General features: G+C 45.6%; 2 protein-coding genes across 2 annotated transcripts; both read right to left on the reverse strand.

Annotated features, from left to right (window-relative positions):
• Nucleotides 1-12,523: 12,523 nt before the first annotated feature.
• On the reverse strand, nucleotides 12,524-13,621 carry LOC109736644 (protein FAR1-RELATED SEQUENCE 5-like). Its single transcript, XM_020295858.1, has 3 exons — nucleotides 13,186-13,621; nucleotides 12,795-12,935; nucleotides 12,524-12,693 (listed from the first exon to the last, which is right to left on the reverse strand). Exons 1-3 carry the CDS (start codon nucleotides 13,619-13,621, stop codon nucleotides 12,524-12,526), a joined length of 747 nt encoding a protein of 248 aa, XP_020151447.1.
• A 357-nt stretch (nucleotides 13,622-13,978) lies between these two features.
• Nucleotides 13,979-14,711, reverse strand: LOC141027019 (protein FAR1-RELATED SEQUENCE 5-like). The gene is made up of 2 exons (XM_073503931.1): nucleotides 14,257-14,711; nucleotides 13,979-14,120 (listed from the first exon to the last, which is right to left on the reverse strand). Exons 1-2 carry the CDS (start codon nucleotides 14,709-14,711, stop codon nucleotides 13,979-13,981), a joined length of 597 nt encoding a protein of 198 aa, XP_073360032.1.
• Nucleotides 14,712-15,254: the final 543 nt, after the last annotated feature.

Consider the following 15,254-nt stretch of genomic DNA (forward strand, 5'->3'; position numbering starts at 1 on the left):
CGAATGTGCCGACAAATCCCGATAGGAGCTGCACATATCTCGTTCTCAGGGCACACCGGATAAGTCAAGCTACGAGTAAAACCAGACCTCGAGTTTCCCCGAGGTGGCCCCGCAGGCTGCTCGGTTCGGACCAACACTCGAAGGAGCACTGGCCCGGGGGGGGGGTTAAAATAAAGATGACCCTCGGGCTCGCGAAAACCCGGGGAAAAGGCTTAGGCGGCAAATGGTAAAACCAAAGTTGGGCCTTGCTGGAGGAGTTTTATTCAAGGCGAACTGTCAAGGGGGTCCCATAAATCACCCGACCGCGTAAGGAACGCAAACTCAAGGAACATAATCCCGGTATAACAGAAACTAGGGCGGCAAGAGTGGAACAAAACACCAGGCATAAGGCCGAGCCTTCCACCCTTTACCAAATATATATAGATGCATTAATTAAATAAGAGATATTGTGATATCCCAACATATCCATGTTCCGACATGGAACAAACTTCAACTTCACCTGCAACTAGCAACGCTATAAGAAGGGCTGAGCAAAAGCGGTAACTTAGCCAGACAATGGTTTGCTAGGAAAGGGTGGTTAGAGGCTGACATGGCAAAATGGGAGACATGATATAGCAAGTGATAGGTAGCGTAGCATGGCAATAGAGCGAACAACTAGCAAAGCAAAGATAGAAGTGATTTCGAGGGGTGGTCATCTTGCCTGCAAGGTTCTCAGAGTTGTCGAAAGCTTGATCCTCGTAAGCGTACTCAACAGGTTCCTCGTTCACGAACTCATCTCCCGGCTCTACCCAAGACAAGAACACAAACAAACGGAACCACGATCAACCACGAGAAATGCACAAGCAACATGATGCAAAACATGTATGATATGCATGATATGATATGCGATGCATATGCGTGCTCCGGAAGGAAAATGATGAACAAGGCAGTAACTTGGCAAACCAAGCATGCCACTGGAAAGATGAGATGATTTCGGTCGAAATCGATATAAAGATTACCGGAAACGGATGCACGGTTTGCAAATGGCAAGCAAAACAAGAATGACACGAATCTGCGATTAACAGCATGATAGCACTTAAAATGCAACAAGGAACAATGCTACAGCACTCCAACATAGCAACAAAGCATATGGCAGTAATCTACAGGAGATGCTTGACAAAAGATGAACACTGAGCTACAGCTAGATCACAACATATCAAGCTCAAACAAGCATGGCAAAAGTGCAAAAGATAACAGGTTTACAGACTGAAATTACTGGACATGGCAGAAAATAGCATCAGGTAGCAATGTTCAGAGCACGAAATCAACATTCTACAGGAACTTAACATAGCAAAACAAGGCATGGAAGTGTTCTACTAAATGCATATGACAAAAGTCCCTTACTGACCATAAGCCAAAAGGACCAGAAGATATGATGGCAAGCATCTGAACATAGCAAGTTTTGTTATCAGGTTTCAGACTTGGCAGAAAACAGAGCATGGCAGAAACAATAATATGAAGGCATGTTGGTGAGCTTAATGCACTCACTACAGAGCAATTAATGACAAAAGAAGCATACCTACAACAAGATGGCATGTTTATGAAGCTATCCATGGCAAGAACAAAAGCATAGCATGTGTGGATCAACTATAACAAGCTTGGCAAAAAATGAATATCATGTTAAGAATCTGCCAGAAATATTTTATAGCAAAAGTAGAGCAAGATTGAGTCATGCTATGTACTCCATAATTTCACAAAAGGGCAGGAATGGATCAATTACAACAATATCTACAAAACATCCTGACTGAACATCACCAAAATATGCATGGATCTCTCTGTAGCATCAAGTTTACATGGCAACAAAATAACAGCAGACAAAGACTTGGAGAAATTACTGTCCCTGAAATCAGAAACATTACGGAGCCTAGTTTGCATGCTTGTGCTAGTCACCACAGAGATCACAAAAATACATGGCATACACCCTTGGAAAGATGGCATGGCATACAACAAAACACATGTAGAGCTCATGCCCAAAAGATGCACAGATTAAATGATACAAAAAATGACAAATCTCCAAGTTCTGATAAGAACCAGAAGATAACAGCAACTAGCCCTCTTGCAACAGAGATTTGGGCAACAAGATGACCTCTAATGAACATGGTGCAATTGAACAAAATGTAGAGCATCACGAGACGAACAATTTGACATATTTCACGCACGAAAAGGAGCTACGTATAGAGAGTTATGCACTGATGAACATGGGGATATTCTGAGAAAAAAATAAAGAGCAAAATCGGGGGGGGGGGGGGGGGCGGGGTTCTTGGGTCCACCTACTGTGTTGACCCCGATCGGATCTGGCCGGGGTCGTCGGGGCTTGCCGGCGACGGGAGAGAAGAGGGCGGCGCGGCGTCACGGAGGAAGGAGAGAAGGCCGGCGAGCCTCAGTGTCGTAGGAGGAGAGGCGCGGGCGCGGCGGCGGTCGGCGGCGCGCGCCGGCGGCGGAGGGAGGAGCCCGGCTAGGAGCGGGGAGCCTCGGGCGCGGCGACAGGGCGCCGTGGGCGGCGGCGGTTCGGGCCGGCGGGCCCGCGGCGGGCCGGGCGGGCCGGCGCGGTGGAGACCGCTGGGTGCTGACGTGGCGGCGGCGGGTTCGCTGGACGCGGCAGCAGAGATGTCCGGCGGGCGCCGGACACGTCCGGTGGCGGCGGGGAAGTTAGGGTTTCGGGGACTGCAAATGTAATCTTGGGGTACTCACATATAAATAGGTAGAAGGAGCTAGGACGCTCCAAATGAGGTGCGGTTTTCGCCCACACGATCGTGATCGAATGACCTAGAGCATGGAAGAGAGTTTGGTGGGTTTTGGGCTGGTTTTTAGGGGGGTTTAGCTGCACACACAAATGGACTTTGCGGATGCCCGGTTAACCGTTGGATTACCAAACGACCTCCAAATGGAACGAAACTTGACCGGTGGTCTCCGGGTGGTATACTAGGGCCACTTGACAAGCCTCGGTCCATTCCGAGAAAGTTTGACACCCGCTCACGAAAGAAAACAAGAGGGATGCGCCGGAGGAGATAGGAGCGCCGGATTGCAAAACGGACAACGGGGAAAATGTTCGGATGCAAGAGACGAACACGTATGCAAATGCAATGCACATGATGACATGATATGAAATGCATGACATGAACAAAAGGCAAAACGAAAGACAACACCCGACCACGGAGGGAATATCATAACACATAGCCGAAAATGGCAAGAGTCAGAGGTACAAATAAGGCAAGGTACATGCGGGGTGCTACATGAAGATTAGCAACAGTAACATGATGACATGGCACCATGTACAAGGGATTACTGTAGCATGAGACTAGGGTGTAACAAATCTCATCCACTACAAGAAATCTCGTCCCGAGATTTAAGTGGGGAAATAAAGAGTAACTTCAGGAGAACTGACCCTTATAGGGTTAATTATCTGGTGAACAATTCAGGGAATGAGGCAGAAGTATCTCTTGAGTTGAAACTTAATAAAACATCGAGAGCAAGGTATGAAGGTACAATAGGAAGTTTGAAGCGACTGGACAAACGATCGATACCTGAACAGAGTGTGAGAAAGGGGTTCAGAGCATCGGGAAAAGATCATCTCTCGGACGGTGGCCCGTGACAACACATAAAGCCAAGAGCAAATGATACTTCGGAATAAAGGATAAACAGGAGAGTCAGGTTCCGATCCTATGGAACTGTGGGTTATGAGCCCACCATGTGGGTTAAAAGTAGAAAGGGGGCCGATAGCAAGGCATGTCAGATGATAGTTTGTCAGTTATGTTGCCAACAAAGTTGGTACCAAGGGCGAGGGACGAAGAGAACTATTTTCCTGCTTGTTGAACGAGGCGGACCAATAGGCAAAGTTCTCTTCCATCGGTGGTTACCGAAATGTCAATAGCAATAATAACAAGGTCTTACTGACAAATTGTACAACGAGGTGTTTACAGAAGCAGGGAACTATTACTGCTTAGAACATATAGATCACAAGAAAGGTTAAACAAAACAATGGAAAGGAAAATATGGTTATTAGCTTAACCAAACCTATGGAAAGGAAAAGGTGCTTATACAAAAGTAAGAGTATATGCTTCCCAAGAACAAACAAAGCATGATATACATGACAGGACATCAAGTACTTATCCATTTAGTTAATGGGGCAAGGAGAATCATGATGTTTACCCATACAGTGGTGTTTGGATAATTGACTAAGAAACATTTAGCATTGCGCCTCTAATGTTCTTAATGATGTTCAGAGTAACACAGTCATACTTTTGGATAGCATCGACATGGTCATCGGGTAAAGGCCAGACCTTGGGAACACAAAGGATCCATCGGGAATCAATTGAACACCTCATGCAATTTTATCAGGGAAGAGATGAGGAGGTGGCCGATGGGTTCAGTAGCAATCCAACGACATGTCAAAAAGGATGTATTCCCAAAATTAATATGAACAAGTTTGTGTTGGGGGGAAGACAAAAATGTTGTCGATGCTGACACAAATTATCGAGAGGTAAGGATGTTATTTCTCACCATGAATTCGATTGATATCCTGGAAGAGCTCGGAATGTTGATGATGATCATGACAAATTTGTCGAGAGGTTTCATGAAGATGTAATCGATCGGCGATGACATCAAGTCAAAAGAATTTTGAGGCGGAAGGTTATCGGAACCACGGGTACAACACAAACTCGAAATCAAGCTTGATGTACAAGGAGAACAGATATGACAAGGAAAATCAACGTAATATTAGCTCATCGTCGAAGATTGTTCTCCGAGAAGAAGGACCAGGTAGCACAGTTTAAATTTAGCACGATAATGATATAGCCGGTCGGGCTAGGAATGACTTGAAGGATTATTAAACTTGTAAGAAACGAAGTTTACTTAGGGTTATAGAATCAGATTGCGGAAATGATTCACTTATCAGCGTTCTCGAGTGACTAATAAGTCAGAACTCGGGGGAAATCTGAATTTGGTGAGAAGCAACACTAGATGAATACTCATAGGAAGCAACACATTTCTTTGATATCCTCGAGATACTAGGGATAATACTCGAAGGTAGATCATATTAGACATTGGACATGTGTATTGATATGCAGAAGACAAGCACTTCAACTTGTCCGAGAAATGGGATCAAAGAAGAACAATCTTGGTTGGAACCACGATTGCAAAGGCCAAAATCACAAGTACATGATCAAATTATACCAAGGGAACAATTATTGTTATGTGAAGATTCCATGATAAGATCTACATCGTTTCCATGGGCATGAACAAAAAGTTCAAGGTCGACTCCCACTTCTCCAATGCATACCATTTCTTTCACTTCCCGCTTTTGAAGCAGTTGTAGCGATGAAATTTTATCTGACGAAAATCCAGTAGAGTAAAACCCACATAACTTTCGAGTTCACACAGATTTAGGGAAGGCATAGGTTCAACCCATCGGGGCCTCCTAGGAACATATAATGCAAGCTTCAGGAGTAAATTATACCAGCTTGAAAGCAAAGCATGGTTGATAAAAGCATATGACAGAATTTACCAAAGGCATTATGTGTCAGGGGAAGAACTCACAAGGTTAATGAATAAGAAGGATATTGTCGAATAATAATCCAACCAAGGATATGGCTGTCCATAAAGGATCTGATGTGGGTATCGATACTCAACCAGAAGAAGAAAGAATGCAAAGGCATCGGATTATAGATATATCTGGATAAGTTCAAATCTTGAATACAAAGGAATTACGATTTTCATATCAGAAGATGAGAAGCAGAGGCTCTAATCAAAAGATAATTGAGTTGAATCGATATAGATCGACAATCAATCAAGGTTTCATTTGCCAAGAACAAGCCCATGTTCGGAGTTACGTTTGAGCCGGAAGGATGAATGCTAGGATGTGATTGAGGATTTCGAGCATTTGCAACAAATTGGATGAAGGGACTCGAAACGATAGAGACATAGGATGTCAACGGAGTACTAGAAATATGGAATTAACCATAATGTCGGCACGCAAGACTTTCCAAAGCATTAGGTTGCAAAGGATTCTCGGAAGGTCGGATAGCATTTCGGGATATTTTGTGAAACACATGAATAACTAGGAATGAACAAATCCTCGATAAGTGTGAGGAATTATTCGGACATGTATTCATGCAGAAAGGAGCTGCAAGGCAGCAGGCGCAAAGGATTCCCGGAAAATTGCAAAGTATTTCAGGGTATCTTGTAGTAACAAGAGCAATTGGAAATGAAGGTATGGACGGCAAGTGTATGCAGCTATCCATGGGGATTTATCCGTAGGGAATTGCGACGGCGAAGGGCACAAGGGTCTCAGAAACAACATCGGAGAGTATCTTCGGAGTCTTCTGGTGCACCAAGCGATCATCTGGAATGAAGGGCTCTCCAAGAGGAAATGGTTACGAGAACCTAATGTTAGAGTTAATAAAATCATTTAACCCGAGTAGAAGAGAAATCAGAGTCCCAGAGTAAAGGTCGAGGAGTAAAAGATCCTAATACCACCCAATGGCGACGTGGACCCGTAAGACACACAACCATGTTAGTAAAAGTTCTGTAGTGACTAGACTCGACTTCGGCCAAGGAGTAGGAAGGGGGGCTACCTACAGGCAGTCGGCTCTGATACCAACTTGTGACGCCCTCGATTCAATCGTACACTAATCATACACGCAAATGTGTACGATCAAGATCAAGGACTCACGGGAAGATATCACAAAACAACTCTAGACAGAAATTAAAATAATACAAAATTTATATTACAAGCCAGGGGCCTCGAGGGCTTGAATACATAAGCTCGAATACACAAGAGTCAGCAGAAGCAACAATATCTGAGTACAGACATCAGTTAGACAAGTTTGCCTTAAGAAGGCTAGCACAAAAGCAAAATCAATCGAAAAGGCAAGGCCACCTGCCTGGGAGCCTCCTAACTACTCCTGGTCGTCGTCGGTCTCCACGTAGTAGCAGGCATCGGCGGTGGCATGTGGCTCCTGGGCTCCGATATCTGGTTGCATCAACCAGAAAGAAGAAGAAAGGGGGGAAAGGGGGAGCAAAGCAACCGTGAGTACTCATCCAAAGTACTCGCAAGCAAGGATCTACACTACATATGCATCGGTATTAATGAAATGGGCTGTATCTGTGGACTGGACTGCAGAATGCTAGAAGAGAAGGGGAAAGCCTAGCCTATCGAAGACTAGCATCTTCAAGCAGCTCCAAGCATCTTGCAGCATCAGAACAGATAATAGTAGCATAAAGTAAAGTAGTAGTAGTGTTATCAACCTCGGCCAGAGATCCTTTCTCGACTCCCTGCGAGAAAGCAATCCTAGAGCCATACTATCCATTTCTCATATCCATGTCTCATCTCAAGTATCCAGTTCTAGTTGTATCGATCGGGATACAACTCCAAGTGCCCGTTACCGTAGGACAGGCTATCGGTAGATGTTTTATTCACTGCAGGGGTGCACCAACTTACCCACCACGATCGATTAACTCCGGCCGGACACACTTTCTTGGGTCATGCCCGGCCTCGGCCAAATAATACGCCACAACCCGACCTAGGCTTAATAGAGAGGTCAGCACGCCAGACTAAACCTATGCCCCCAGGGGTCATGGGCCATCTCCCCGGGAACTCCTACACGTTGCGAACGCGGCCGGTGAGCAGACCTAGCTACCTCCTTCAAAAAGGCAGGTGCTTACACAGTCCAACCCGGCGCGCGCTGCTCAGTCGCTGACGTCTATTAAGCTTCGGCTGATGCATACGACGCAGAACGCCCATACAATGCCCACGTGATGGTTAGCGCTATCAGGCCAGAGGCCCCTCGGATCAAATATCCAAATCGTAGTGGATTAGGAGCACGTGGTAACAAGCAGAGACTCATGAAAGATGTGACCCCGTTGCCCTGTCTCGAGGACTTGCGGCAAGGGCTAAGAATGCCCGGCCACGCCTCATAAGTATCTCGCAGGCACCTTCCAGGTCAACCCGACTCCACATCACTCGCGGGTACCCCTCAGGGTCGAGCCGCCTTTCCAAGAAACAGCTGTAAAGTCCAAGTATCCGTGTGTCCAAACATCAAGGGGAAAACCCGAGGAATCACCCCCGGTGAATTCCACTCGATGTAATCATCAAGGTGAACGTAAGAGGAACCACCCCCGAGGTTCACACTTGAGGGGTTGCACGACAGAGTCGTATTGGAAGTGGTTAAGGTGGAATCACCCCCGATGACCACGACCGAATAGCTACACTACAGGGTTAACATCAGAAGTGTTGTAGAGGTATCACCCTCGGCACTCGATAGTAACCTAGTAGTGTCGAGCAACTAAGGGGAAAGTGATGTGCAGTGCCGGGGCCTAGTCTTCGATCCCGTTGATCGGGTCTTCAATGATGAAGCAGGGGCAACAAGGACAAGGTGGGGATCACTGATGGATCACTAACCAACCTATACTAAGCACTTTAGGATAAGCAGGTAGGTAACAATGAGCAGTTTACAAAAGCAGGCTATGCATCAGAATAGGCGCACACAGTAGCAAAATCTAATGCAAGCATGAGAGAATGGAATGGGCGATATCGGGATGATCAAAGGGGGGGCTTGCCTGGTTGCTTTGGCAAGGAGACGTCACCGTCGACGTAGTCGATCACAGGGGCAGCATCGGTGTCGGGGTCTACCGGAGAGAAGAGGGGGAAGAAACAATAAATATAAAGCAGACAAAGCATCAAAAAGCATAACATGGCAATATGCTGAGCCGGGTGTGACCTAACGTAAGGCTACACGATATAGGTGAAGGTGGAATTCAACCGGGAATGTTTTCCCGGTTCCGGACCTGTGTCAGACGGATGACTGGAGGGGGGATGTTCCATGTTCAGATAGTTAGAGGCATCTGACAGGTAAACGGACAGCGTATCCGGATTTGTCTCGTCGTTCTGAGCAACTTTCATGTAGAAAACGAAGGCAGGCTCTGATGTATCTTCATCCCTAAAAGGGGCAAAAGGGGCGATTGTAGTAGTTGTCAGCCTCCCGCTCTTTTGCAAATTCCCAACCATCTGTGATGTAGTCAATCATGTTCCATGAGTTGTACGCGGCGTACGCATCTACTCCTGCGTACTCGATGAGGTTGTTTGGCAGCGGGCTGATCCCCCACAGTTTGTGGTCTTCCTGCGTGTCGATGTTCTTCTTCATGCCTTTATAGAATGGGTGGATGACGCTGGCTGCAACATCAGTCAAGGAGTCGTACTCTTTTCCGGTGTATGGAACTCTCCAGAGGCGCTGAATGTCGATGAACTTGTTGGGGTTGATCTCCAAACCAGACATCTTCAGCTTCTCTTTGTCGCTTTAAATGCTGAAACCGGCAAATGTGAACAACCTCTCATGCTGCAGCATCTCGTTCAGGCGCTTGGGCCTGCAAGGGGAGAGACATTTTGAAAATTAGCATTACTTTGATGTTTGAATTATTCATTTTTGTTTTGTTTTACAAGCGATGAATCCATGAAGTAGATGCTTATATAGCATAATTAATGTATGATTGTACTTCAGAAACTAGTAAACAAAGTTCTGAAATTAAATTCAAGTACATCATGTTATTTTTCTTTTTTGGATTATACATAGTTTCAGTCAATGTTGTATGTGCTGCTTTAGTACTAGCTTAGTTTACTTTTGTTGAATAGGATAACACATAACCAGTGCTTCACCAAGTCCTTCGTTTTTTTGCTTATGAAAATAACATTAGATCAAATTCAGAAAATACTTCACTACATCATGTTCAGAAACATCTTTTTAATACATCGAGTACCTAAACTACACTATTGGATCAAGTTCAGAAACTACACTAGTCGATCGACTTCAGAAATTAATCTTCCGCAAGATTCTCCAAATAGTAATCTAGTGCATCAGGTTCAAAAATACATTTATAGTGTATCTACTTGAGAAAATGCAGTAGTGCATCCACTTTTCACAAACCACACTAGTACATCTAGTTGGGAAACAAGTCTGATGAAATTTTTAGGATACAGTACTAATAAAATAGATGAACCAAACAGGGCAAATGAGTAGGATGGGTCACCATTTTGTGGCCGCTGCGATGTGGTACACCAACCAGAGCTCACCGACGCACAACTGTAGGACTGCTGCCATCTGGGGAGGTTCATCTTCACTGGTGTAGTGCACACCAACACTGACGATCTTACGAAGCTTGCTGCCAGCCTTCCTCCAGAGCCTGGAGATCATCTCGTCAGCCTTGTCTGGTTCGCTAGTGCAGACGATCTCCAGCGTCTCCTTGCCGTGGAGCTCAACCCCTGTGAGTGTTGTGGTGTACTCGCGCTTCTCACCGAGGACGTGAACGTCGACGAGGTTGCTGGTCTTATTCGACGTCTCGCCATGATGACGCTTGGCAGACGGTTCCTCCGCCATCGCCCTCCTCTGGCGACTGTGGGCTTGGGAGAGAGAAGTTTGTGGTTTGTGTGCAGTGTAGATGGAAGCGGCAATGGTGGTTTCTGGGAATGAGGGAGAGATGGAAGAGAATGGGGTTTTTTGCAGTGTGTCGACGGGGATGTGTGGGAGGCGGTTCGTCGGGGGCGTGGGTGTAGTGGCGTTGGGTCGCCATTTGCAGTCCCTTCTGGCAACCGCCCAGTGGATGGTGCGGGCGGTGGCCTGGAAGAACCAACTGTCCAAGCCAATTTGTTTGCCTAGGTATTAATCTAGTCGCACTGAGTAGTCTTGTTAAGCTGTACTTACCAGCTTCTTATCCCACTTGCTCGTGTCAGGGTCGGTGATGATGGCATTTTACTGTCGCACTGATCCGCCTTGTCAAGCTGTACTTAGGAGCTGCTTATCCCACTTGCACCTGTCAAGGTTGGTGATGATGGAGGTTTGTACTCCTCTACTGTGGGTACTTGGACTGGTGATTGAAGTGTAAATGAACTTACCAAATACCAGTCAGACTATGTGTGTCATGCTAATGTGTTTTAAAACAATTTTTGTTTTTTAAGGATTGTTTATATCAAGATAATCTCTGAAAGTATTTTTTACGGATAAATTATATTTTCATCAGTACAGGTGTATTATATTTGCATTTTGCTTGAGGTAATTATTTTTATGTACTGATGGTCTTTCTGAACTAGGACTGGAAGAAGCAGACATAGCTTGTTTTTGAAACGATGTTTTTTGAGGTGTTCACGGGTGTGTTTGGTTACTATGCCATCTGTACTGACGAGTGTGAATTATCAGTACTGATGTACTATAAGAGTTTAATTTTTCGTTAACATATTTTTGCTAAGCTATTGGTCCACATTAGTGTTGGCGTTACATAAATCCAGGTAAGCTTTTTGAAATGTATTTGTGACTGCATTCAAAAGGATTATCAAATGGTTTACATAATAATGTCACTTGTCCAGCTGGCACAAATCACAAATTATATCTTAACTATAGTACTGATCGAGAAATCCATGATAAAGCTAAATAAGTTTTGGTAACGACAGTGTTTCTGATATGTTTCCTCATTGTGTACTGAGGCAACTGAGAGTACAAGCTTATTTTTTCAGTTGACGCAGCAGCATAACCACTATGGATTCTTCAGTATTGAGCTCCTCCTAACTGTCCCCGAATGTTGTCCCTTGCCGGCGCCCTTTCCTGCTTGAGCCTTGGCAGCTTCATCGTCAGTTTCTGTTTCCTCGTCCCCAACACTGTCATCTTCATTGTCTTCGTCTGATTGGTCGTCATTCTCGTCAAACTCTTCTTCTTCATCCTCTTCTTTTGATTTTTTGGAACTTTGGACTTTGCCCTGTTTCTGTTCAGCGCCACTGACCTCCTTGCCCACTTTGCATGTGCGAGCATTATGTCCGTCAGTTCCCACACACTTGCGGCAAGTGTAGCTGTTACGTGTGTCATGTCCATTGGTTGAAACCTGGGCGGCTCCAATCTGCTTCTGCAGCGTTTGCTTGTTGATAGTGGCATCTGTGCGGAGTGGGCATGTGCGGTAATTATGGTTGGTCACGACGTTGCAGAATCGGCACGCCCTTATCCCGAGAGGTTTGCCGACCGGGCCAAATTCCACGCGCCTGATGGGGCGTGGCAGCTTTTTGGCTGCTGCTTTTGTTGCTTTCGCTGCTTGCGTCTTACTCTTCCTCCCCATTGTGTTTGAGAATATGGGTGGTTTAATCACCCTTTCCTGCTCCTGCTGGTAGTATGTCCTATTGTCATGTCGTTCGCCTACAGCACCATCAAGCTCATGATCTTGCATGTGAGCATGTTGCTGCTCTTGAGTGTGCACATGGGCAAGCTCTGGTTGCTGTTGCTCATCTTCCTCGTTGTCGAATGGGTCAATAGCTCCCAGATGGTTCATCTCGGATAAGATTGTAGCAATATCCTGCTCAATGGCTCCATTGTCCGCGACACCTCCGTTTTCAGCAGAATGCATGGCATCGAGTTCTTGTTCAAGTTTATCCATGATGATCCGTGACCTCGCCATTTGCTATTGGCTTCTCAAGCTTTTTCTGTGCACCCTCATGTTCTGCTGCAGCAGTGCGCTTTCAATGCAGTATTTGGGAGGCCTTGTTTGACGCTGCTGCCCTCAAGTCATTTATGTTGAATCTTGGCTGGATGTTCGGGCGTTTGGTGTATATCCTAAGGATGTATTTCTCTGGAACCCCGTCAGCCTTGATTGTCTGCATCATGCACACGACATGCACGCAGAAAATACCTATATTTTTGGAAGAGGTGCATGTTTTTTGTCATTTCATTCGAACAAAAACTTTGCAAAAATAAGTAGTACAACATGTAACATCTTTTTTTAGTGCTCACCTGTGTGGTCCCATAGCTTGCACTCGCAGGTATATATTTCTCCCACGGGGTCTGCAACCACCTGGAACGCGTGCTGAGCCCACGCAGACAGTTTTTGCGTCTTCTTGTAGCGCACGAGGTAATTTGTGGGCTCTTCCGTCTCTGTCGCCGTGCAGAGTGTGCTTAGTTTTAGCCTTTTTCTGATCTCGCTGTACTCAGCTCATGAGTAAAGCTTTGCTATCTGGGTGTCAAACCCATAGAAGGTCAGCGTGTTTTGTTCCTTCTGCCCAAGTAAGAGTGATGACCAAATTATTAGTTTTCTTGCAGCAAAAATTTGTCTAAATAATAAAGTTTTACTTTAGCAAGCATGTTATTTTGTCTCAAGACAGGTGATAGAGCTATACCCGGTTACCCATTGTCTCCTGGTTCTCTGTCTGCCTCCTGGTTTTGACGCAGGAGTTTACCTGGCTGACAAACCATTGGAGGTTTTGTCTCTCACTTACGAAGTTCCTCTTGAGCACATAGTTCATGCTCTCACTTCGTTGTGTGGATGTCATTTTGGCGCAGAAAATTTCTTTGTAGTAGGCTGATACCCATCTCTCATGCTCGTTCCACATGGCCACCATCGTGGCATCATCATGGAGGTTGTACTTATCCATGAGTCTTTTCCAGGCAACCTCAAACTCAGTTGGCATGAGGGGCCAGTTGAGGATTGATGTGAATTCATCCTTAAAGTCTTCGTGCAGGTTGTACAGGTACGCAAGGTGTTCCCTGTACTTCTTCATAATGTGCCAGCAGCACAGCTTGTGTATTGTGTTCTTGAAAGCATATGGGATCGCCAAAGCCATTGCGGGGCACTGGTCTGGTAATGAGAAAAGAGACGTGGAGTGGTCAGCAGATGGTAGTGCATATATACAAAATAGAACTGACACAACATTTTTACATGTAGTTTTGGCGGTTGTACTTGTGAGGATGCATGTAGGAGCCTTCCCTCTCATGCACCTTAAAAATGTCTTGAACAGCCATTTGAATGAATCTGCATCCTCATCTCTTATCAGAGTGAAACCAAAGAATGTAGTCTGTAAGTGGTTGTTAGTACCCACAAACACCCCAAGTGGCATATGGTACTTATTGGTCTTATATGTGGTGTTAAACGTTACGCAGTCACCGAAGTCCTGGTATGCCCCTCGGCAGCTTGCGTTCCCCTAGAATATGTTCTTAACTCTGTCGGACTCATCAAGTTGCATGCCGCAGAAGAATTTCCTGTTTATAGCTTTCATCTCCCTAAAGAAGTTGACAATCTTTAGGACATCGTCCACATCATCGATCCTTGAATTCTTTGCTTTGCTGCATATTAAAAGTGAACAGTCATTCAAAAATGCATGTTGAACTGGCGTCAGGTCATGCGTTACATAATATGTTTGTACTGACAGAGGAAAATAGACGAAGGGGGTTTATGGGAGGAGAACAAGTTTGTACTTACATGTTAATCAGGTCTTTGGCATTCATTTCGAGGAAGTAGCTACCAGGGTCATCGCCGCCCAGTATGCTCATGATTTTTGCGTGTTCAATGCCTTGGAACTGCAGGTACTTGACGTACTCCAAGATTGTTTTGTCAAAGGTTTTGTGGGAGTGCAAGAAGAAAAGCATTTGGGGGGTGAGCTGTAGCCTGTGGTTGTGTTCCCAGACTATCTCTTTTACGACAAGTGTTCCATCCTTTTCCCACTTCAGCCTCATTTTAGCCCCGCAGTTAGTCCTCGCTGTCGTCTTGTTCCGCTGTCTATTTGCTTCTGACACCTTCGATTCATACACTCCATGGCACGTGCAATAAAGGTAGACTCTGGTCTCAAACTTGGAGCCTTCCCTGACAGCAAAACCCACGTGCTTTGCATAGACGTTGTAGAAGTCCTTTGCTTCTTTGAAAGTTTCAAAGCGCATCTCTAGCCTTGGCAAAACGTAAGCTTCAATGTTAGGTGGTTGCACGCAACAGTGAGCAAACAAAGACGCAGTTATGAAAATGTTAGATGGTGTGGTCACAGTACCATAGTATGGACTGTGCTTGTATGTTTTTTTCTGAATGGTTACTTACATGTGTATAGCTCTGTGCTGCCTCCGGTGTTTGCTGTTCACCCTGGTGTATGGGCGCGGGTGGTGTCACCCTTGGCACATGCAGCAATGCATCTCTTGAAGGGAGCAATGTTGACGAAGCTCTCCGTCTCTCATTGTACGGCCGTCTCCCCTCAGGTTCGTTGTGAGGTTGCTCCTGTCTATATGGCTCATATCTTGTACTTTGGACCCTGCTAGAGTGGTCAAAATTTCTGTCTCTTTGGCCTGGTCTTCCCGTCGCAACCGCATTTCCAGCACGGATGATTGATGTTGACGGAGCGACTGGTGGAACCCTGTGTGTCCTTGCCTTTCTGCATGCGCTAGGGAAGGAAAACATTTGTTGTTGGGGAAATTGTTGGCCTTGTTGCAACCCAG

Source organism: Aegilops tauschii, chromosome 7 (genome assembly GCF_002575655.3).
Source record: "Aegilops tauschii subsp. strangulata cultivar AL8/78 chromosome 7, Aet v6.0, whole genome shotgun sequence".
Lineage (NCBI taxonomy): Eukaryota > Viridiplantae > Streptophyta > Magnoliopsida > Poales > Poaceae > Aegilops > Aegilops tauschii.

Coding starts and splice junctions, on each gene's coding strand:
- LOC109736644 (XM_020295858.1), bottom strand. CDS start 13,621: ATGGCTTTGGCGATCCCATATGCTTTCAAGAACACAATACACAAGCTG. Junction 12,936..13,185: donor AGAGAACCAGGAGACAATGG/GTAACCGGGTAT, acceptor GCACGGCGACAG/AGACGGAAGAGCCCACAAAT. Junction 12,694..12,794: donor CAAGCTATGGGACCACACAG/GTGAGCACTAAA, acceptor CCAAAAATATAG/GTATTTTCTGCGTGCATGTC.
- LOC141027019 (XM_073503931.1), bottom strand. CDS start 14,711: ATGCGCTTTGAAACTTTCAAAGAAGCAAAGGACTTCTACAACGTCTAT. Junction 14,121..14,256: donor GCCAAAGACCTGATTAACAT/GTAAGTACAAAC, acceptor TTTAATATGCAG/CAAAGCAAAGAATTCAAGGA.